The sequence below is a fragment of the Pempheris klunzingeri genome, chromosome 18, assembly GCF_042242105.1.
Source record: "Pempheris klunzingeri isolate RE-2024b chromosome 18, fPemKlu1.hap1, whole genome shotgun sequence".
In the NCBI taxonomy this organism is placed as follows: Eukaryota; Metazoa; Chordata; class Actinopteri; order Acropomatiformes; family Pempheridae; genus Pempheris; species Pempheris klunzingeri.
Genome location: NC_092029.1, coordinates 8784773 through 8809083, shown reverse-complemented (window position 1 = coordinate 8809083; position 24311 = coordinate 8784773). Strand labels below are relative to the sequence as shown.

The window sequence follows — 24311 nt, the reverse complement described above, 5'->3', positions numbered from 1 at the left end:
ATACTTAAAACTGATATATTTGTTAATTTTTTTAATCGTGGATCAAAATATAAGCCGGATCTGGACTATTAGTCTAAATTTGCTAATCATAGCCACAGATCTAAACATATTGTGGCATATTTTGACAATTAGACAGTCTGCTTATATCTACTGGAAGATGTTTCACCTTCATCATCTGTCACCCTGCTTACTGTGCGTGCAAACCAGTGTGATGCATAGCCTACATGCAGCAGCACATAAGCCACAGTCACGCTCTTGAATTAACCCTTTGACGCACAGTGATATGAGCTTCTGCACAGTGACCCCCATGTCGACTCCCCTTTAAGAGACGTGGGATGCGACGTGTGTCATCCAACCCTGTCCAAGCACCCGCTGGGGGAGGAGAGTCTAGATGGACACATAGAAAGGCCAAATCAATAAACAAACGAAAGGGGGAAGGAGGAAAGGAGATTCCCTTCCGTCTTTCTCCTCTTCCCGAGCATCCTGCGCTGCGCAGTGTTGGCGACACCTTCGGGGAGCGGTGCGCATTTTCCGCCGTTCTGCAGGGAGGACCACAGCAATTGAAACGGACACATCAAAGAGGAGAGAAACGCCGCAATTTGACAACCGAGGAAGACATTGCGGGTTCAACTCTTATTTTGAAAGATTTTTTTAATGCACTGACGCGGAAGGGAAATACAGCCAAACCTGATGCCCCCTCCAAACGCGCTATTTAACCAGCCTATGAAGAGTTGAGGTACATCCCTTCATTTTCCAGCAATACTTTTACGAGCCTCGATTTTTCATCGGCTGTTTTTTTTAAATAGATAAATTGCTGTGGGTGATAAAACAGCTTTCGTTGCCAGTTGAGTGTTACATAACCGAGTGGCATTAGCTGTCCAAGGTGCTGAACTGAACGGTCGGAGCCTATAACGGGACGAGCCGAGGGGAATTCACAACCTTGCGTAAGTCTACTCATGTCATATTATCAACGTGACCGCACGATTTGATGCGAAAATAACATCTATGTAGTGGTGTGAACTCATTTTGTGCGCTTCTTTTCCGCCCACACAGAAGGTCACAGGCCTATCAGTCGGGGAAGAGGAAAGCACGGGATCCGCTCGCTGAACCACCGGGAAGCCGCTGGGTTATATTCATTTTTTTTTTTTCATCGTCCCGTGGTGAAATACATTCCTGAGGTGGTCGATTCAACGGAGAGAAAATGTCGGGGCAAACGCTCACGGATCGCATTGCCGCTGCGCAATACCAGCTAACGGGATCAGATATGGCCCGGGCTGTCTGCAAAGCCACCACTCATGAAGTGATGGCGCCCAAGAAAAAGCACCTGGAGTGTAAGTGCGGTCCTTCTTCCTCTTTTGCTGCTGCACGGGCCTGCAGGCTGACAGGCTGACAGGCTGCAGGCACCACACACATCCACCCAGACCACATGCCATCACACTCCGAGAGCTATCACACAGTTACGACCAGTCATTTCTTAATTCCCTCCGTTTAAAAGGGTGTGGTGCCTTAATGAATTGGTGTAGCCACGGTGATGACCCCTCCGGTGACCCTTTGTGACAGCCTCCAGGAAAGATGATGGAAACCCAGAGAGAGTGTAGGAGAGAGGGAGGGAGAAAAGGTCATATTTTAAGGCAGACTGACACAAGACCATTTAATTTCAGCCTCTCGCTGCTCATGGAAAACCACTTTCCTTAACTTCACATTGAAGCTTTATTGTAACAGAGCTGTCTGGATGCTGAAGGAACTTTACGTGCACACATTTAAAAAATGGAAATTCCAGGCTAGGATGCTCAGTGAACATGCAAAGAGGCCTCTTTGGGTTTCATATTCTCTATCAAAGTCACAACTCTACAAAATTATCAAGCCTCACAGCTTTATTGACACATCTACCGATGACAGCAGGGGCCACCTTATGACAAATCGTGATTAATCACTGTCATCTACCACAAATACTGAGTCAGACCAAAGCAGTGGCCTGGCGCTGCATACAGATGAGCTGCGGTCTGATTTTCTCTACGTGTTTTTTTTTTTTTCTTTTTGCACCTGTCTGTGTCTGTGTGTGGTCGCTTGGCAGGTCTGGCCCTGTGTCTTGGGCTTGGACCTTATATCTTGTGATCCGCTCCCTTGCTGAATAATTTAATAATCAGCCAATGACTGCCTTGCATTATTTACACAGCCAAAGGTGACAATGCTAATGCTACAATGCACGAGAGACCATTGCGTCCTCACTCTCTGCTCTGTCAGTGTGTTCGTTTTTCTGTGTGTCTTTAACTCTCGACCCGACAGACTTGGACTTGTGTGGCCCTCGAGCAAAACTGGCACCTCTGACTGCAGCAGGCTGCTTCTGTTGACCTCTTAATACCACAAACCGTCCACACACACGGACACATCTCTATACTCCTTATTTCTGAGATGATTCAGCAAGATGCAGTATACTCACATACTGACATGTTGTCCTCTGTTAGGTTTTTAGTCTATGAGGTTATGCTGTATCCATTTCTAGGGCAATTCAACAAGCCTCTTGTATGTAGGCCACTGTGCTTCTCTCGCATGTGTGTCTTGGCAGGAGGAAATTCCTACCCTAAAAACACTCAAACCCACAAGACTTTTAGAGAAATGGACACAATATACTCATATGTTGATTCATCTTTTATGTCTTGATTTTGTTGAGGCTGAATATAGGAAGTCAAATACTGAAAGTGAGTGCTGAGTACAAATACAGGCCACATGAATAATAATAAGCTAATCATTCAGCTTGTTTGATTTACAGTGTTTGATGATAGATATATGTACATACAGGCTGTTTATTCCTTGGTCACGGACACACAGTCTGTGACCCTTCGGGTGGACATGGGTGTATTGTTGGTGGTGGTGGTGGTGGCGGTGCAGTGCGGTTGCCATGGCAACAGATTGAGAGTCAGGAGGTGGCACCATAATGACCGAGATAGATTGTGAGAAGGAAGTGGACAAATGGCAGGCCTGTCATCTCTAGAGTGCAGAGACCCAGAGAACTAATACACCAAACAATGAGTGTTGACGAAACCTTTATCCTAACAAGTGAGCGTTTTCAGAAGGACAGATGACTATTACATTGCTGCTGATTGTACACGGCAAAATGTAAACAATGAACAGCCTGAAGGAGGAACAGTTGTTGCTCTAATTACGTGTGTCAAAGGTTCAACCCACGGTTCAACTACAACATAAAAGCTTTTTAATTTCATGCAAAATGGAGCTCTGAAGTTTGTATTTCTGGTTATTTATTTACTGTATAAGAGACACAGTACATGTAGTGAAAAGAACACTGTGGGGCTTGTGTTACACATTTCTAGAGAACATGTGGTCCATGCAAGGTCGACTAAAAAGAGTTGAGTTCACTTAACACCAAAGGCAATAGGTTTAAATTCATCTGAGGTCATGGTGGGAATGCACTGGGTGTAGAATTAGCTGTTTTGAGGAGCGGAGTCTGTGTGCTGACCTGAACAAGAAGCTAATGAACCACAAGTACATGAGCGTATTGTAATTATCTCACATGACCTTTAGATTACACGTCCAGTCTACAGTATGGTGTGTATGTGTGAGTCACTGCTACTGTAGCATCTCTATTTGTCCAGTCAAAATTAGCCAGGCTGTAGTATAGAAATTACTCTGATTCACTGTCTTGCAGATGGATGAGAAATCGATCCCACTCTCATATCTGTGCAGTGAATATGAAGCTGCAGCCAACAGCTGGTTAGTTTAGCTTAGCATAAAGACTGGAAATAAGGGGAAACAGGAAAACAAGCCCAACAGGAAGTGCACCAAGACTTTTTTCCATAGACTTGCATTGTAAAAGACATGTCTGTAAATGAGCTTATACATTTTCACAGTGTCACAACCCCTGCCAAATGATTCCTTTCACCATCAGAATTTAGTTTATTCGCTCAGATATCGTTTGGGAAGTCTAGAAGAATGATTAAATCATTTTATTCACATTCATCATAGCAGAAGACTAGCCAGCTTGGCAGATCCAAGACGCTAGTGGACATGCCCAGCAATCTTCCACTTTGTTGGGCCCATGGAGCAGTATTTTAATTCCCGGGAAGCCAGACTTTTTTGACACTGAGCAACTTTTATAGGAATGAATGTAGACCCGCCTCCAATGCTGTACCCAGATCTCTTTATACACCCATGGTTTGTAAGCAACAACTACTGGTTGTAGCCTTAAATTTAGCACAGATTGAAAGAGAGTGGTATTGATCTTCCCATCTATCACTTGACAAGCAGGTAAACAAGTGCATTTCAACTATTGCTTTGAGATGTTTCACCACCTATACAAGGGTCCTCATCACTTCCTCTGTCACATGAGAAACATTGAGATCACATGTGAGATGTCAGGGTCACATGGTGGTCACGTGAGAGTTGTTATAATCACACAAATTAATGGCTTTGTCTCAAATCACCCCCTATATGCAATTTGCCAAATTTTATAGATGTGGATACTGACAGTTTAACAGCCCTACACCTATGTTTCAACATTTCAGTTTATTGCTCACTACAGAGTAAACTATTGGGTATCTATTATACAGGGAGTAGTGAATGAGTGACTGAGGGGCTGATAAGGTCTATATGGATGGCACTGGATAAAGCAGATAGGAATTAGGCTGTCTTTATCAACCTACACATTAAGACAATGTTAATGTGTGTTCTGTCTAATTTTATTTGGAATATTCTGGCTACTACTACTAGACTGGCTTGTTGTGTAAATATAAAAAATGATTAGAGCACACAGACACAGACTAAAAAAGACAGACACTGTCACACAGAGACACACACTCACACAGTATGAGGCCTCACAGTTCATTAATAGAACCCTCCTCAGGGCCGTGGATTACCGTAAGAGTCTTTATTTAGCTCAGCCAATCCTCATTAGACACACACACACACACTTGCATGTCAACGTGTGTTTGTTTCAGGTAATGATAACACAACAGAAAGCATGGATTATATCCTATGATATGGCCCATATGGCAGCACAATTAAACACCAGTAAACAGATAGAATAGCATATGTACATACACAGTTGAAATCGGGTATTATGAGCAGAAAGTCTGAGAGAGATTCTGTGAATAGCCCTGCATTCATCAGTCTAGTATAAATATTAACTTGTCGCTGTGCCAGTGACATGATAATGTTATATAATCACATTTCAGCCATTGTGGACCATGTCTGTGTGTGTGTGTGTGTGTGTGTGTGTGTGTCATTTGAAAAGGCTGCAGGGGAGTGTAGTCTTCAACCATTTCACAGAGAAGTCAGGCTGAATGAGGGACAGAAAAAGCAGAGTGAAAGAGTGTCCGTCCTCTCAGAAGCAGAGGACGGACAGAGGAAAGAAATGATCCACAAAGATTTGAAAGAGAGAGTAAGTCATCCTTTGGAATAAATGTGGGGAACACATACAAAAATCAGAAGAAGATCACTGATCAGTTTGTTAAATTAAAGCTCATGAAGATGATTTCAAATCAATGTATCATTTATTGTCCTTTTGATAGCTGATATTGCCTGTTCCATTTTGTGCAACAAAGATGATTACAAACCAGAATTATTATACTGACTGACGCCAATGGCACTGGTGTCAAAAAGCTGATAATAGAAATGTGTTGGTGATGGTGTGAAACAGGTGTGTGTGTATGTACGCGTGCTGTACGGGGGAGGGGCAGCGACACAGCCACCACAGAAAGACCAGGACCAGTGATTAGTAATAATCTGTTTACAGCCCCCCACCACCACCCTAACCCCAACCCCTCTGTCCAGACTGCCACCCTGCTAAGACCTTCAGCAGCCTCACAGCTTGAACCCTCATGTCTCTTCATTTCTTACACGTTCATGTCGGCATTTGTCCTCTCCTCTCTCTCCTGCCCCTCTCTTGTTCATCACCTTGCTGTATTTTCGGTCCGGTCCTCAGTTTTGTATCTGCCTACTCAAGGCAAAGCCAAGGCCTGTTCAATATAATGGCCTTCCTCTCCTTCCATTATCAGAGGCATCTGCCAATATTTGCTGAAATCCTCTCTGGCGCTGATGCTCAGCTGTCAGTGTCAGCACGGCCAACTGGAAAATGCATTTGAAGTATATGTAATGTTTTAGATTTCAAAATTTTTTTAGCAAAGTTAGTGCCCTCAATGAGTGCAATATATGCCCCTGAATCCATTTATGTCTGTATTTAAATCATGTTTTAGGTCCTCTAGTCGTGCTCCATCACGGCATTAAAAAAATATTATCCGTCCTTTTTCAAAGTGTTTTCCTCTGCCTGACCAAATCCTCCTCAGGAACACCTTGAAATAAGTTCTTCACATTTGGCACAAACATCCACCTGGATTCAAAGATGAAGATTTTGGTGGTCAAAGATCAGAGGTCACTGTGGCCTCACAAAATAAAACTTTAATTCAAGAATTAATACGCACATTATGACAGAATTTATCACAAATGTCTAATTGGAAAAAAATGATGAAGTGACGGCATTTTGTATCTAAAAGGTTAAAGGTCAATTTCACTGTGATGTTCTGCAAAAACACTCATCTGGCCGTTGAAACTGTGGTGATTGTATAGATCTTCTGTGCTGCCACCTTGACAATGTTTGTGAAGCGTTTTAGAATTCGTAGCTTCTCTGCAGAAACATCCATACCTGAAGCATTGTCTGCTGTCATGGCTTCAACTTCTTTTTCAATCAGAATCAGCTTTACTGGCCGAATCTGACACACAGCAGAAACAGCGACGCTGAACAAAGTCAAGTCAAATCAATATTATTTACATATCCCGATATCACAAATAAAAAAATTCCCTCAGGGAGCTTCACAATCTGTACAGCAAACAACATCCTCGCTTGTGCACCACAAGTTTATTGGTTTTGCTGATATTGTGCTTCAAGTGATTGATTATTGTCTGCACCCCTCTGTAAAAAGAATCTCTAAGTGAACACAATATGTTTCTCATTGGAAATAATTTACTGAAATCATACATGCCAATATAATGAGAACTTCCATACACCTAATACCTTTTATTAAATTTCTTCAAAGTCGTCACTACATATATTATTTGAGTCCGGACAGACATGGATGTAAACTGCAACTTGACTGGTTGGTGGAGGCACTGAGAAGCAGTAACCTGCAGTTTAGTTTGTGGTTTATGTTTGCATGACTGTTTCTGTGGCTATCTGTGTGCCTGACTGTCTGTCTGGACAAATATCTCCAGTATCTAATAAGAAACTCCCACATCAGACAAAAAAATGATAAGATAATGACAAAAAATGTTAGATATGTTGATCATTTCATTGTTCCAGTATATATCATAATCACATGCTCAGGGCTTGTCTCCCAAAATCTGTGTGACCCCTCACGTGCAGATTGCAAATGTCATCGTCATTTTTCACAAATTGGTTGTTGGTCACAAAGTATGATGTGAATTTTGATTTGTGATATGTGTCAAAATGAACAAGAGGAAACTATTTCACGTTGCAAATCGCTCCTTTCATGACACAAATTTGATAAAAGATACCCCGAGTACACAAACCTGAGTATCTATTTTAGTATAGCGCTGAATCAGTAAGTCATTCATTCAATGAATCAGTCTGCAGGATGAATCTGACTGGACGAAAATCAAAAACAACCTTTGGCAATAACTTTTTAAATGTGAGGATTCGCTGCTTCTCTTTGATATGCTAGTAAGTTGAATATCTTTGGGGTTTAGACAGGAGCTCTCCCTACTATCTGACATTTTAGACCAAGTAGACTTCATTTTCGATTCCAATAACAATGGCTTGTTTGACACAGAGAACTAGATACCGTGGACATATTTTATCTCCATTATTCTCTATTAATACAGACAATGTTATCAAATCTACTCATCCTATACACTTTATATTCCACCCTGTGCTGATGCAATGGTCTTACTGTTGGAGACCTCATTGTCTGGCTGAAATGGCTTTCAGAGAGGAGAGCTGACAAGGCACTAGTCTCTTTTTCTGCACTGTCAGTGTCTGCGTATGGGTGTGTATGTACACCAACATCATTTGGTATGTACATCAGGTCTTACTCCAGGCTTAATATTCTCACGGGTGTCTAGAGCAGCTCTGCAAAGGACACTTAGACTGCTCACTTAATCAAAGTTTTATCAGAGTAGTTCAAGTCATGTGGGTAGTTTGTTTAAGGCTAAACTAACCGTCACCATCTTGAATCTCTAGAAAATGACTTCATATCGCCCAAGTATCACGTGATGTTAACGAAGCGTTGACAGAATGATCTAAGAAGTCTGTGAGTGATGATGTTTCTTTGCGGCTGTGTTGCAGACCTGGTGTCGGCCACCAACACCACCAACGTGAACATCCCCCAGATGGCTGACACACTGTTTGAGCGAGCCACCAATGCCAGCTGGGTGGTCGTCTTCAAGGCCCTCGTCACCAGTCACCACATGTGTGTCTACGGCAATGAGGTAAGCGGACCAGTCGCATGTGGGGCGTTTTAGTTCGAGCTAACTCTGGTTTTACTCAGTGATGGAAGATAAATATGAAGGCTTGATTTAATTGGTTACTGACTTTATTCCCCAATCCAAATCTATTATACGTGTGCTGATAATTAGCAATTAACACCTCGAAGAAATAAAGGAGTCCCGTGGGTTTATTGTGTGAGCAAATCAGATCTGTAAACACTGCTATTTAATAGAATGAAATGTTCAAAAACTACCAACAACTAATCTTTTGTGTTTTCTTTCTCATCCGCAGAGGTTCATTCAGTATTTGGCTTCCAGGACCTCCCTGTTCAACCTCAGCAATTTCATCGACAAAACCGGTTCTCACGGTAAGAACACATGAGTCTGATCACTGGGTTGAGAATACTGGCACATCACTGAACTGTCAGAGTATCTGGCATTGCAAAAAAGAAACAGGAAGAGAGCCATCTGGCTAATGGGAGGGACTGGACATGATCACACACATGTAATTTTACACACACACACACACACACACACACACACCAGTGCACACATGCATGAAAATGGATGCTGACACTTCTGCCTTAAATATCTCATGTAAAATTATGCTCTCATGTTCATAGAATTTATCATTTTTTACAGCCTTAGTCATCATGGCTGTATTGGGCTGCGCTTTTTTGTGTGCTTTTTTTGTGTGTTAAAAATAGTAGTAAAAATAGTTTATTTGTAATTTGTATTGCGTGGACAAATATATGAGAAAATGAATTGAAGACCTTAATTTTGATATGCTTAAAAATGAGAGGCATAGGGTATCCCAAAAATGCTAATTTGTAGAATTAAAAGCAGAAATACAAGGTAACAAGACGGCAGTGTTTTTTGAGCAGATAATTGTAACCCACCATGTGAAAAGAATATATTGATGTAATAATTCTTGTCCAAAATGCCAAAAAAAATCAAACAATCAAACAAAATGCAGTGGCTCATGGTTTAAGATGAATGTCTGGAAATTTTGGATGAATTTTACATGTGTGGTAGTACTTTTCAGCCAAGTTTTTAAGGCTAATTGTTTCTTTATGGTTTTTCCTATAAAAACATGCAGTTTTTAAATTGAACCCCACCTTCTTTCTGACATAAATCTTCTGTTTAGGCTATGACATGTCTACATTCATCAGACGGTATGGACGATACCTGAACGAGAAAGCCTTCGCCTACCGCCAGATGGCTTTTGACTTCACCAGAGTCAAGAAGGGGTACGTCGGACATGGAGTTCAGAGTGATTTTTGCTTCTAGGCCTTTGCTTCCTCATTCTATACCTCAGCTCATCCTTTGAGCACTTGTCATTCAACAATATGTCTCACTTATGACATTGGCAGAGGGCAGCTTTTTCCTTATTGTTCCATTGTCTTATATTCAGTGGCTGTTCTTATCCCTGTGGAGCATCTAATGTGTCGTATTGTTTCAGAGCTGATGGTGTGATGAGGACCATGACCACTGAGAAGCTGTTGAAAGGCATGCCGGTTCTGCAGACTCAGATTGACACACTCCTGGAGTTTGATGTGAGTCAGCATTTGGCTTGATTCCTACACTTATTTTACAGAAACATGCAGCATTGCGGGACAGTTTCCTCTTCTCTCTCTCCTCTCAGGTTCATCCCAAGGAGCTGAACAATGGGATCATCAACGCTGCATTTCTGCTTCTCTTCAAGGACCTGGTCAAACTGTTTGCATCCTACAATGATGGAATCATCAACCTATTAGGTCAGTGGTCCATGAGGACCTCCTGCCTGGCACCTCAAAGATAAAAACAGGTATCACAGTGAATCTGAACCTGCAAACCTCTTGTTTTCATAGAGAAATACTTCAAGATGAAGAAGAGTGACTGTAAGGAGGCGTTGGAGATCTACAAGAGGTTCCTGACCAGGGTGACAAAGATTGGGGAATTCATGAAGCTGGCTGAGGTGAGGGACAACCAACAGTCCTGAACACGACCTCCATAATGACAGAGCAGTGCGGTAATGCTGATTTTAAACTCTTTTTCCTTTAACAGACAGTTGGAGTTGACAAAAACGACATTCCTGACATCAACTACGTAAGTTAACAGGCTCTCATACATCCCATCCTACCTTCCGCTCACACCCCCATGACTCACCCACCATAATCTCCCCACCCAGTGTCTCCACCCGGGTGTAGTAGTGGATCTAGCAGACTCAGATGATGAAGACTGTCCTTTTAAACCTCTCGAGGACCCGGTAACCACAGAAACACGGGGTGCCCTGGTTAAGTGCCTGTTTATAGGATGGAGTGCCGGCATGTTGATCCTAATTGAATTTCAGACACACAATTTGTGTGTGTGTGTGTATGTGTGCGCGTGCGCGTTTATACATGCATGTGTGTATTGCAGTGGGATTTTCTAAAGCTCTATTATTCTCAGTTTTACCAGCTTTCCATTAAAATGGAAATATGGATGTGATGCACAGCCTGACATCACACTGCAGGAGACAAATGCAAAGGATTTATTGATCACTCAAGTTTCTTTCTTCTTTTTTTGTCAGGCTCCCAGCAGTATCCTGGAGTCTCTGGAAACACACATGAATGGCCTGGAGGATCCAAAGGGTGGAAAGAAGGGGTAAGAGATTGTTTAAGTCTTAATTTCCACTTGGGTGCTTCTTACTTTTAGTGTGACGCTCAGAATGAAACCAGAGTACAAAAATTAGGATCACATAGCATCAAAAGTAAAAGAAGTTGAGATCTGAGAAATTCCTTCTTTGCTTTTCATGAAAATCATATGTAATCAAGCAAAATGTTGGTAGAGTAAGGCCTAATTATTTCTATAATTTCCTTTAACCTTCCTCTCTTTTATCCCCCTTTATGTTCATTTGGAATCACCAGTGATGGGTGAGCATTTACTGTGTGTTTTGTTTGGAGTTTACTAACTTAGAAAACTGTGTAGATTTATTTCACTGTCATTCCCCCCCTGCAGGTAAACTTAGACATTATTCACATGTGAATCACATGTGAATAGAAACACAATGCACAATATGCATTGAAGGGTTTACATGTGAAAATGTGTGTATTGTTGTGTATTCTGGGAGAAACACATGTTTTGACGAACTGTAAGTCACCTCATGTGTATTATCACATCTTAACATGAAATGTGAATCAGTGTATGAAGGGTTTTTCCCAAGTTAATTTGGTTGTTAGAAAAAAATGTCTTGACAAAAAAGCTAACAAAAATGTTAGCCGACAAAATGACAGTATTTGAAACAATTGGATGCTAATAATAATATAGTTTCTTTTTCTTTCATACAGTACATTGCTTTGGAAGCTAACCCTTCACATGATCACATATGATGCAACCTGTCTTGCATATATTTGTTTGTCCAGCAGATTTTTTTCCATTTCAAGCAAAAGCACTGACTTTTCCTTCTTCTCCTTCACTCTTTCAGGTCTCCAACAAAGGTGAGAGTCACATTCAAAACAGTCTGTATTTTTATTGCGCTCCTCCAGTCTGATATACCACTGAAAAACGGACTTCTCGGTCTACCTTACAGGGGTCTCCGACAAACAACGTGTCTCCAACATCAACTCCGGCCAAATCCTCAAATGCTGTTCCCACACTGCAGCCTCCTCCTGGGGAGAGTGCCGCCGCCGCTGCTGCTCCTGAGCCAGCTGAAGAGTGAGTGGATGTTTTCTGTGAATGGTTCTCGCAACCTCAGAAAAACACGCTCATTTAAGATACTGAGAATTTTTGCTGATATAATTTGAATATTTGTTAATCTGTAAAATATTTGTGAATGTGCCAATATTGGGTTGCGGTGGGATTTTGTGCAGACGTTCATGGTCCCCAGAGGATTAATGGGGACTTTGGTGATCCTATGAGTTTTGCTTGATTGCCACAAGGTTTACATTTTTGAGTGAAATATCTACTATTGGATTCATTGCCAGGGAATTTGCTATCTTAAGTCATGGTCCCTAGAGGATGAATTGTTATCACTTTATCCCTTAACTCATAATCCTGTTTATGACTAATTCTGTTTATGATAAAATACAGACATGACTGATGACATCTCATCGGGTTCAGCTCTGGTTCATGTTCAGTGCTTATTATGAATTGTTAGCATTTTAACAAACTACAATAAGGTGTGCTGGTATTTAGCTCAAATCATTACTGTCCTTAAGTCCAGCATGCCTGTAAACCTTTAGTCTTGCTTGTGGTTTCTACTGATAATAATAATAATAATCACCACTTATTTCTACAACCAAATGCTATAGGGGCAACAAATGTAACAGAATTACCCTCTCCAGATGGTGAACTGAATTTAGCCATTTTTCTCTTTTTTTTGCCTCATCTTCCAGTTCCTTGTTGGACCTGGATCCTCTGTCCTCCTCGGGTCCCTCAGCACCATCAGCTGCACCCACGTCTTGGGGAGGTAAGTCTCTCCCTCCTTCCTGTCAACTCAGCTGCTGAAAGAATGCAAATCAAACTTTCTAGCATTTACAGCATGTCAAGCCACCATTACTGTGAATGGAAAGAAGATACAGCTTTTAGTGAACAGCTACATATAAATGCTCATCTTGATTGCTGAGTTTTCATTAGAAATGGTGTCGTTAAGCTAATACAATCTATGGGGATCGTAACCTGTATTGAATGTCCTCTCCCTGTTCCCTTGTTTTCTGCTTTCATAGATCTCCTTGGATCAGGTGAGCATCTCTCTACTCTTCACTCCCCCCCCCAGCCTCTAGTCTAGACTAGCGGAGTCTTAAATCACCTTCCAGAGTACCTCAATGTCATGTTCTCTCTGAACAAACTATATCTGAAATTGAGATGAGCTGGAAGTAATATCAGTGTGTTAATCCAAATCAAGCACAGCGATAGACTAATATGTACAAATGTCTCATGGTTACCTCCCTGTTTGTGTCCTCAAGCTGTTCTCTTTAGTCTGAGTGGTCTCTTTGTTTCTCTCTGCCTTCTCTCTCCCTTCCCTCCACATACTCCATTGTCTGTTTTTGGTTTACAACGGGGGCTATTTTGGTTGGTTGTTTTTTATTTGTTGCTTATGACCGGATGGTGCTGGATAACTTTTCAACTTTAATTTGGTTAAAATTTGGTTTTTGGTTTGGTCTGTCAATACAAAAAAAATGTCTTAATTGGGCTTGATTTGAATTGGACCTTTGTTTTGGCTTGCTTTTGTTCACCGCTGTAACTGTGACTCAACTGGTTATTTTGGTTGCTCTTTTGGGGTTTATTTTGGTACCTTTGTTTGGGGATTTCGAACACCCCGTTGGTACTCTCAGAAATGGGCGATTCCTTGCTATCTGAACCCACCCTCACGGCAGAGCCTGCCCCCTCCTCTGCAGCAGCAACGCCCACTCCTGCAGCGGCAGAACCTGGAGTCTCTCTAGCTCCTCCCACTAGCACAGCAGCCGCCACCTCCCCTGGCGCCGCCAATATGGATCTGTTGGGAGGTCAGTGGGCTTCCAGAAAATTCTCTACGAAAGAATCACTCTGGGAAGCTCAACCCTAAAACCATCACACAATATGATAACACAAAGACGACTGCATGCTCAAACACATACAGTATGTAGACAGAACTTGATGATTTATCACCGATATTGTCTGTATTCTGCTACCAAAGTTGCATCATCAAAAACAGCGAAGTCGTAATGATGCACTGATGCACACCGCCATCATTTTCAGCTATCAACTGTCCAGTATGCCTGAAAAAGTATCCAATATTAAATGAATATTGATTAGTAAATAACCAATCCTGTGAATATATTGTGTAAAATATTTAAATTAACTGATAAATTGGAAAAGAATCAAGAAAAATGAATGATGTCTGTCATGACAAGTGACATTATGAAATAAAATGTGACATGAAATGAAATGAAAAAAACTGACTTTTGAAAAAAGGCTTTTCGTAAGAATGAGTTAATAATGTTTCTTTTATTTCACAAACTATTGGCTCATTAATTAGTTTTACACAATCTATTCATGTGATTATTTATTTTATAATCATTCATTAATTTAATAACGACCACTTTGGGGCTCCATATGTAATAAAACAATAATATAGACAACCACACAAATTCATTTTTTCACTTACACACATATACACAAACACACTCACAGACACATATTCACAGACATTTCTGCATTTTGTAATTATGTACAGCCAGACGCTCACCTTCGGCTTGCACATAAACATGCTGCTACACTCATTCTCCACATGCGTCGTGTTTGATAGGCAGGCATGCTTTTCTTTGACCTCAGTGAAAAGCAATTCTATCAAACCCTGTCACATGGCTACAGCTCCAGAGGGCAGCTGTTACGCTTGTAGATTTCAGGCTTATTCTGCTCGTTGTGCCGTAGGTTAATCTCTGCTGTAATGCCTCCTGTCTGTATTCCCATTTGTCCATTCACCTGTCAGTCATTAATGTCCGATATCAAAGCTGTAAGCGACAGTCTTTAACAACAAGTGCTGATTATTTTCTGTTTTCTGCCTAAATACGCTAAGTTTACCTGGTGTTCTCTTTTCTTCCTCATGTTTCTTGACTCCTTAATTTATTTCTTTTTTAATTTATTTTCCTTTTTCATCTCTATTTCTTCATCTGTCTCTGTCTCTCTGGGCCTCTCTGTCGTCTGCTGGGGTTTGTGTGAACCTCAGATGCCTTTGCAACACCTGCTCCTGCCTCTGAGGCCTCTGCAGCAGCAGCTGAAGGTGGGGCTGCCGCTACGTCCGCCCCAGCCACCAACACTGGAGCTGGTGGGTGACTGAAAGTCTCTGTTTGTGTGTGCGTCTGTTTGTGTGGGTGAGTTTGAGTCAATGATGGAAAGTAACAAGATATACATGTATGTGCACTGGTGGTGTACATTTTAGGTCACTAAATCTGTGGTTGGTAGAAATGAGAAACCTGTGAATGAAAGCCTTGAGAGTTTTGAGGGGTAAATCTGATTGTGATGTGTGCTGTGTGAAAATGGAAAGGTGGAGTTAGAGGACTGTCAGTTTTTAAGTACTTACACTTAAGTAAGGACCTGAGTTTTTCTATTTCAAGCTACTTAAAACTTCTGCTCCACTACAACGTTTTAGTGTAGTTTTTACTCCACTACATTTATTTGAACTACATTCATTTAACTATATTTAAACTAGTTTAAATTCCAACTATCCAACAGGATTTAGAATTGTTAATATTAAGTTTATCTTGATTATCATTACTATTATTAATCTTTATTAAACACAAAAGCATTAATCTCAAAATGTAAAAAGGTATTTTGACAGAGCGAGGCTGGTTGTTTTCCCCTGTTTCCAGTCTGCGTGCTATGCTAAGATAACGGTCGTCAGACGGCAGCTTCTTGTTTAGTGTACAGGCACAAGAGCGGTATCGATCTTCTGATCTACCTCTCGGCTTTGTGCACTTTGCTCACAATACTTATGCTTAAGTAAGGCTTAATTTTTTTTTTTACTTTTAATGGAATATTTTCATGTTTTGGCATTGCTACTTTTACTTAAAGCAAAGAATCTGATATTTTTTCCACCACTGTTAAGAATAATGACCATGAATGAAAATATGTTAAATAAGCTGTTTGTGTGTGTTTGCATGTTTTGTTGGTCTTAAGTTTTGATCTGGGTTTCATTTCAAGGCTTTGTGGAGGGACAGTGGGTGTACAGATTTGTTATTCATCGCTGCTGGTGTGTGGACAGCGCTATTGTTGTTACCATGGCGATCGAAGACAATACTCTCTTGTCTGTTGACTTTTGGCATCAGAAGATTACGGTAAAGGTTGCCTGTGGTAGCTGTCTGATTTTAGTTAAGTTGTGGGTTGTTGCGTTAGTTTATATTCTGCGAAGGCGTCAAATATTGGCTTTATTCTCTTCTATCACAGATGCTGTTTTTAGCGAAAACTCTTTCGACTGACAGCAGGAGTGTGTTGGAGCTCTGCTATCATTCTGTGCTGTCATTCCTCTCAGATTCTTTCCCCCTCAGCTTTCATGCTTATATCAGTATTTTCATCATCATCACATGAAACATATTCTTGTTTTGTATTGAAGTCATTGTCTAACACTCACCCTTCCTCTCCATGTGCTGCATTTCTCCCTCACCCCACCTCTTCCCCAAAGACCCCTTTGCTCCCTCGGAAGGTAGCACCAACGCAGCGTCTTCAGGTCTAGACCTTTTCAGCATGATGGCAATGGAGAATAACGACCCTGGTAGTTCGCTGGATGCCTGTTTTAGCTCTGTGTTGTCCCAGCCTCCTCCCTCCCCATCCCCTTCACCGCTCTTCACCTCCACATCCAGCACCATCACCACCACCGCAACCATTTCAGCTCCCGTAGCCCCCAGTGCCGCCAACCCTGCGACTGACCTTTTCAGCGGTAAACCTTAGAGATGTGTGTGGTTCGGTACTCATCTTGATGTCTTGTGCTCTCATTCATATTGATAAGCATCCTCCTTGTTTCCCTATCTGATGCTGCTTGTCATTATCTCCCCTCCTTTATTCTTCTTCATTGGTTCCATCAGACTAATGTGCACATATTGGAGGTCTTTTTAAGTTGAACTTGGCTGCTGTGTGTGAACATCCTCATCAAGCGTTTTAATATTCTTGTCTCCGGGTGCGCATGTGTTTGTAGATCTCTTTGATTCCATGCCAGATACAAGCATCAGTAAAGCAGACCTCGCTCCCAGTGCTGACTTGTTTACAGCAGGTACCCCATTGCACCTACTCCGCCGTCTCTCGTGTGCACTCTCTCATATCCTGTCTTGCCGTGTCTGTTTTTCAGCTTTGTCCTTGGCTTTGATCAAGGAAGAAAAAAAAGGAAATGAGATTGCTCTCTTATGGGTCAGCTAAAAGCTACTGAGCTGCCTGAAATGTTTACTAAATCCCTCCTTTCCCATTCCAGCATGTACTGCGTGCGCTGCAATAGTAATTGATAAATGTGCGTTAATGAATCACAGTCGACAGTTTGTGTTTTTTCGTGTGTTTGGGCTCTAAACACCATCTCCACCCTGCCCTCCCCAGCAGATGTGTTCAGCTCCCCTGCCCCCATCCTCCCCTCCGCTCCCTCACCCAAAATTGACACGGGAGCCATCATGAACCTGTTTGGTGGTGGGTAGCTCACATGATTGCCTGACCTCACTCTGCCTCCCCCGACTGTTTGTGAACGCATCATCAGAGGAGTACAATCTTGGAAACATCAAATAAAACAACTAATATTGATATTAGGGCTTTTAAATGGTCCTGGGCGGTTTTCCTGTGTATTTGTTAGGACTCATAGATATCTTGTGATCTTGTAGGTTTGTGGGTTTTTGCTTTCGTCTTTATTTTGTCAGCTTTAGTGTCTCTATTCAGAGTTGCCGCAGTATTATTAGATATGGTATGTGTCCGGTGGGTAAAAAGGGCTATTGACACAGATATTATGATAAAAAGTGTGTATTTGTGTGCATGTGAGTGTGTGTTTTAAATTCTACGAGCAATGTTCCCTGGTTTACTTAAATATATATGTGATTGTATATTCATATATTCATATCTAACTCTAAGCACTTTGTTTGGCATTACCAGCGTGAAGCCGAAGGCTGACTATTACCCCTTCTTTGCCCCTATGCTGCGATGGGAATGGCTCAACCTACCTTGACCTGGCACGGTATGGTTTGGTATATTCTGGGCTGACCTGCCAGAGTCCACAGGAGGAGACGCCACAGCTGCTGCTGCTGCTGCTGCTGCTGCTCCTGCCGCCCCCGGTGCTGAACTGATGTCAGGTAAAAATGTGAAATGTCAGTTTGCATGTATGGTGTGTACAGTGGAGGGGATACCAACATGTTGCAGACATTTCACAGAAATATTTCCATTTCAGTAAAACACACTGTGCTGTAGTTGTGGATGGATTACTTGACAGGCTTACTGTGGCTTATGTGGGCTAAGGGGCCCAAGATGTCAGGGGGCCTCTGGGTTAGAGCCTCTGTATGATGTGACATTTGTGTCTTGCTCACAGAGCTCAGTTATTAACATTAAGATGTCCTAATTGTGTTTTTTGCTTCTGGTTTGTCTTTTGATATTAAGTATTTGTAAACCAAAGTTAAATATTTGTTTTTGCTCATTGTTTCCTTCATATTAGAGCCTCACAGCTTACAGAGGCTACAGTAATGTTTCATTAAAACACAGTCACATCTGTAAAGTTAGTTAAAAGTAAAGTTAAGTATTTGATAGTTTCCTCTATTCTATGTAGTGTGATTCTTAATCTCCGGAGTGAACTGCAGCACCACATGAGAACTCTGTTCAGCGTTGTGTGTGGTCTTTTTGTGTCTCTCTTAGTGCCGATGTCCTGCTCCCATGAAGGAGGGGTGTGGAGACTTTTACATGTCTGTTCTCAGGGGCCTCATAATCCATCCACGACTATTGTTAAATCATTAGTAATTGCATGATGCCTTGATATTGTCCGTTTAAAATTGTATATTTTAAGGCCACCCTATTCATATCTTCCTTTCAGTTGTTTACAACAGTGTTTGTCTGTCAACATAGTTTTTATCAGTGGATTTATCAGTCACTGTTTCTATTAACTTTAGTAATAGTTGGCTGTTAGCTCATCTACATTTCTCATTTTTTACTTATTTGCTCATTATCAGACTGAATACTGAATCGTCATACAGTTATACATTCTGCTTGTGAAAGGTTCAGTATTACAGTAAAGTTTAAGTTGTGTGGTTTCCATATACGGTCATGTGAATATCGTCACGGCATCACCTCATTTGCATAGTGCTACTGTGGTCATTAGTCTTCGGGGAATTCCTTCATTCCTGTCACAACCGTACAAACCGGTAACCAGGGTAGCCGTTACCGTGGCAACACGGGCCATGCTCACCTGGTTCCCCGTCATCTCCTGTCCTGTGCCTTTGGACTTCATGTTATATAACTTATGGTCTGCAATACTATTGCTTTAAGGCTTAACTCTTTCTTTCCCTTCTCTTTCTATCACTCATGCACTAAACTCTAATGGTTTCATTGTCACCGCTCCTTTAAAACCTCATTGCATTTTTTCTCTCTCTGGCATCTGTGCTTTTTTACTTTCCCTTCTATCTCTCTCTCTCTCTCTCTCTCTCTCCATCTGGCTCTTGGGCTGGCTCATTGCTTGCTTCCTGCCATTTGATTGGGTGAGTTTCTTTGCTCTTTAACACGCTAATTTCCCACAGTGCACTGCTGCATTGCAGTGGTGCAGGGCAAGCTCAGCTGCACTGTCCCCTCCACCACCAGACGCTTGACGGTTACAAAGACTGTTATTTAGTGCTTTTTTAGCGATTATCCCAGCTTCATTCTAGCTGTACTGTTTTGGCACTCTTCATAATTTCTGCAGCAAAACACACTTACAGTAAAAACAATAATTAAGAATTACAAAATGATAATTCAAATTAACCAGCAAACTTGAAAACATATTCTTGACATTACGCATGTTATGATGGTAAGATGCAGCAATATTTTCCACAACTTCTGGTTTATATTTATCCTATATGCATATTTTTTAAGTTACCATAGTAGTAAGCAGCTGACAGATGTCTCCTGCAGCAGATATTAGACACAATCTGCTCTAAATGACAAACTAGTTATCATGATCTTGATTGGCTATAGTTATTTGCATCGATGTTATTTAATTTCTTATTTTATGATATTAATCTGCTCCCTAGCTCACATTTCAGTGCTCCTTTTCTCTCTCTGTTGTCATGGAGACATTTGTTGGTTGTCATGGTAATCCCCAGTAGTAAGGAGGACTGCTTACTGACTTCTCGTAGAGTGTGAGGATGCTAATACCTCCCTCCCTCTCCTCTCCCTCTCCCTCCATGTGTCTCCCCTCTTCCCTCCTGTAGTATTTGATGGATTAGGGGATGTAATGAAGCCCACTGTGACCCCACAGGCGGGTGATGTTGACACCTCCATGGCTAACATGGCAAGTAGTAAGTAGACATTTAGATTAACAAGCAAAGTCATAGATTAATAGCTCAATATTTGAGGAAATTTGCTTATTCGCTTTCTTTGTGAAAGTGAGAGGATTGATGCCATTCTCATTTCTGTGCATTAAAAGAATTGTTTAACATTTTTTTTCCTTCCACCACCAAAGATTCATGTCTCTCAGTTACATGTGAAGCTTCAGCAGAAGCTGATTAGTTTAGCTTAGTTCAAAGACTGGAAACAGTTAAAATTCACCCTAACCAGCACTTCTAAAGCTCTCAAACCCACACATGATATCTGCTTTGTTTAATCTGTACAACAGGCAAAGTTAAAAAAAAAAACAGCAATTCATAACTTCACAGGGACAACTGACCTGGAAACTACTCAAAACTGAGAAATTGCCAGCAAATAACCCACCGTCAAACAGCAAATTGTTTTGACACTTCAGTTTTTGTACTGATTGAACAAGGTATAATGTGTTAAACTGTGAGTTTTGCTGGTTCTGGTGGGTATATTTTGTTACAGTTAGACAGAGCCAGGCTACATGTCCTCCTGTCCCATCGTTGTGCTAAGCTCAGCCAAACAATTGCTGGATGTAGCCTTATACTTTGTAGACAGATATGAGAGTGATATAAATGTGGTTAAATAAGCGTATTTCCCAAACTATTCCGAGTTTGTACGGGGCTAAAGACAGGTTGGCTTATCTTAGCATAGAGACTGGAAGCAGGGGGAAACAGCTGCCTGGCTCTGTCAACAGTTTGGATTAAAGAAAAGGGGATACAACATGTTATGTTGTTATTGGCTTATTTTCTCTTTCTCCTGGCTCCAGCACCATAGTTCAGCTTCAACAGTTTCGAGACTGGTATCAATCCTCTCATTAAAAAGAGCTAACAAGTATTGTTTTAATTCACCTTCTTTTGTAAACTTTGACGATCCTACATATTCATAATAATGTCAACATGAACAACAAGTCAGCAGTGAAAACAGTGATTTTGCAGCACCTCTCTCTCTTTCTCTCTCTCTCTTTGTCTCAGATCTCACAATGGGAACCGCAGCGGCTCCTCAGGTAGCTCCCCCCTGTTGGGGTGCTCCCATGGTAAATGTTGTCTGTGTCTTATAGCATGGAGTGGAGCGGCATGGCAGCGACAGACAGGGCATAGCAGCAATCACAAGCATTGCCTTCATCTGGCTCTCCAGGTTTCAGGTCCAGTCGTAGCCCAAGGAAACTGAGAGGCGCGGTGGTGACTTACAGCAAACCATAATTTACTGCTGGAGTTGATGTAAATGGCAAATCTCAGAGCACATGCACTGGTAGTTTATGCTTAGGAAAATGTTCCAAACCAAGGGCAGAAATTTAGGCAGATTTTAATATGCAGCCTGGTGCAGAATAAATATTTGCTCTATTTTTGGAATATCAACTGGAGAGTGATGAAGTGGCAAATGATAGTGCCAAATTAAGAAGCTGTTGCTTGGAAACAGCTTCTTCTTCTTTTAAGTTTCTGTTTTCTTTTAAGCCTGTTAGAGTCCAGGCAAGCCACCTGGCTCTCCCCCTCATAGCTGAACTCACCCCTTCACCGACACATGTGCTTCTTAACGATATTTCAGTTGTCTTTTTGGCAACTATAGAAATTACTCTTTCAACAGAAGGCTACCTGCAAAACGCTTCCCCTCTGCTCCCTATATTCTTGTGCATGTGTAAATTAAACACGATAACTATTAGGTTAAGGTAGGGCCTTGGTTTTGTGTTTGTCTCATCATTTGTTGTGTGCCAACTTTTGTTGACCAGTTTGTGTGTCTTCTCCATCACTTTTACGTATAGAAATCTTTTACGCATTATGTGATTTTTTGAAGTTTGTGTTTTTGCATTGATTTGCAGTGTGTGTGTGTGTGTCTGTCTTGTCTTATATGTAGTGTAGTAACATCCCAACTCCTCCTCTCCCTCCCCTCCACACCTTTAGACCGTACCCATGGGTGTCCCTCCTTTTATGGGGGGTCACCCCAACTTCAGCATGGTAAGACCACCAGTCCAGTTCAGTCTAGTAATGTCCCTGAACCAGTCTGGACATTACTGGACACTGATGGACTGTGAGCCCTTTAGGCGACCCTCACACCTATTAGGCAGCCAACATTGTGCCTTACTGTCTATTTTTCCGTCCGTCTGTCTTTGTGTAAGCCTGGGGCACCAGGAGCTCCCATGATGCCGATGGTGAGGCCAGGCTTCCCTGCCACGGGAGCAACCCCGGGAGCACCGGTAACGCACGCACCCTTAAACTGATTACACACACTCGTGAAAATGTCTGACATAAATGTTATAGCTGCTCTGAAAAAAAAGTGCTAAAAGTAAATGTGTCTGCAGATGTCTCCTGGAGTGGCCCAGAGCCCCAGAAGGCCTCCACCTCCAAGGAATGCTCTGGATGACCTCAACATTAAGGACTTCATGTAAACTGACTCACCTGTAAACCCCCAAGGTATGTAGACATAGAGAGCTAGAGAGCTCCAAGCTAACTTTAAGTTTTTAGATGCATTCTTTTCACATCTTGTGTAATACTGAAAACGTTTCCCTCTTCAGTCTTTTAAAAATACTTGAAATTAAACAATCTGACAATGAAAAACGACTTTTTAGTCGAACTGCTGAAAACCTTGTCCACGCTAAAGACGTAGCCTGTGACAGGAGATTACAAAGAGACATTGTCCTGTTTTAAAGGGAAACTCTGCCAATTTTACATGTAAAGGTCGCCTGTGAAAGCAGTTGTATGATGCCTTCTGTGGCTCTGAGGGGAGCTTTGTCAAGTGAGTGAATAACCTCCTAGGCTGCAGTGAAAAGATACTATTGATTGCAATAAATAAAGCATCCAGCTAAACATCCTGCCTGCTGCTGATTCCGTTTTGATCACTTCCTTTATCTCTTGCAAGTCCCACAACTTAATGGAAGTGCAACAGTAAATTGCTGGAGTGCTCCTTCAAGGGAACCATTATGTCAGTGTTACAATTAGTGTCACTGATGTCAAGGACAGTTGTAAAATTGAAACTGAAACAGCTGAGAGACAATATCAGAAGTTAGATTTGAATTAATGTATCTGAATGTCCTTTTTAGTGGAGTAGATATAATCTGGCTTCACCTATTTCTATTGAGAGCTCTTGTTTTAATCAACTCTCTGTCCCTCCTTTCTAGGTTTGTCATTATGTCTGGAGCTCTGTGGATGTGGATGTCTGCACTTCCCCACTGCCTTCCCCTCAGTCACACCCCAGCCCCTTCAGCCAACCAGCCATCACATCTACAATCTTTGCCCTCCGACTTCCTACCAGCTGCGACCCCTGAAGAAACCTGCCCTCTTTATCTAATGTTGTAGCACAACTGTGAATGTGAACCCTAGATACAAAAAAACAAGATTCCGTTTATGTGTGTGTGGGTGTGCGTGTAATTCAGTGTTAACCTTTACTTAATATACTATGGAAAAACGAACCAAAAAAATAAATAAATGTGTATTTAGATTCATTCTGGATTTTCGCGTATCAGCTGACTTGGAATGGTGGATAAATGTGGTTTCCTTGCGCATCTCCCAGACGAGGACTGTGTTGTTAAATGTGGACTGTGTTCAGTGTGTGTAACTTCACTGGCCAACCCCCCGACTCCCACTCCTCCACCCCTGTTGTCCAAACTAATACTGCGCTACGTTTATGTCATTAACAAACTTGGTTGTACCTATATCTGCTTGGCCATCCATCCTCCCACCTGTCTACTTCAAGTTTTCGGAGAACAATTCTCTATCAAAATGTACCGGAGAACAACTTGCACTGCAAATCTGGACTTATCATCGAACACATCAGACTTTGTTCAGTTTCATTTTTACTTTATCTTTGTTTTTTAGGGATTGTGTGGAACATGCAAAAATTTGTGAACTGTGTTCAAATTGACATATGCA

General features: G+C 41.6%; 1 protein-coding gene across 1 annotated transcript; it reads left to right on the top strand.

Annotated features, from left to right (window-relative positions):
* Positions 1 to 1093: 1093 nt before the first annotated feature.
* LOC139218042 (clathrin coat assembly protein AP180-like) lies at positions 1094 to 24311 on the top strand. Its single transcript, XM_070849576.1, has 23 exons — positions 1094 to 1331; positions 8315 to 8457; positions 8747 to 8822; positions 9602 to 9704; positions 9917 to 10010; positions 10100 to 10211; positions 10305 to 10411; positions 10501 to 10542; positions 11006 to 11079; positions 11900 to 11912; positions 12005 to 12129; positions 12810 to 12883; positions 13140 to 13154; positions 15122 to 15220; positions 16574 to 16828; positions 17084 to 17158; positions 17473 to 17559; positions 18129 to 18209; positions 20307 to 20393; positions 21423 to 21454; positions 22562 to 22639; positions 22745 to 22856; positions 23561 to 24311. Exons 1-22 carry the CDS (start codon positions 1202 to 1204, stop codon positions 22829 to 22831), a joined length of 1989 nt encoding a protein of 662 aa, XP_070705677.1. The 5' UTR covers positions 1094 to 1201; the 3' UTR covers positions 22832 to 22856; positions 23561 to 24311.

Coding starts and splice junctions, on each gene's coding strand:
- LOC139218042 (XM_070849576.1), top strand. CDS start 1,202: ATGTCGGGGCAAACGCTCACGGATCGCATTGCCGCTGCGCAATACCAG. Junction 12,130..12,809: donor GCTCCTGAGCCAGCTGAAGA/GTGAGTGGATGT, acceptor CTCATCTTCCAG/TTCCTTGTTGGACCTGGATC. Junction 17,560..18,128: donor CATCATGAACCTGTTTGGTG/GTGGGTAGCTCA, acceptor CTGACCTGCCAG/AGTCCACAGGAGGAGACGCC.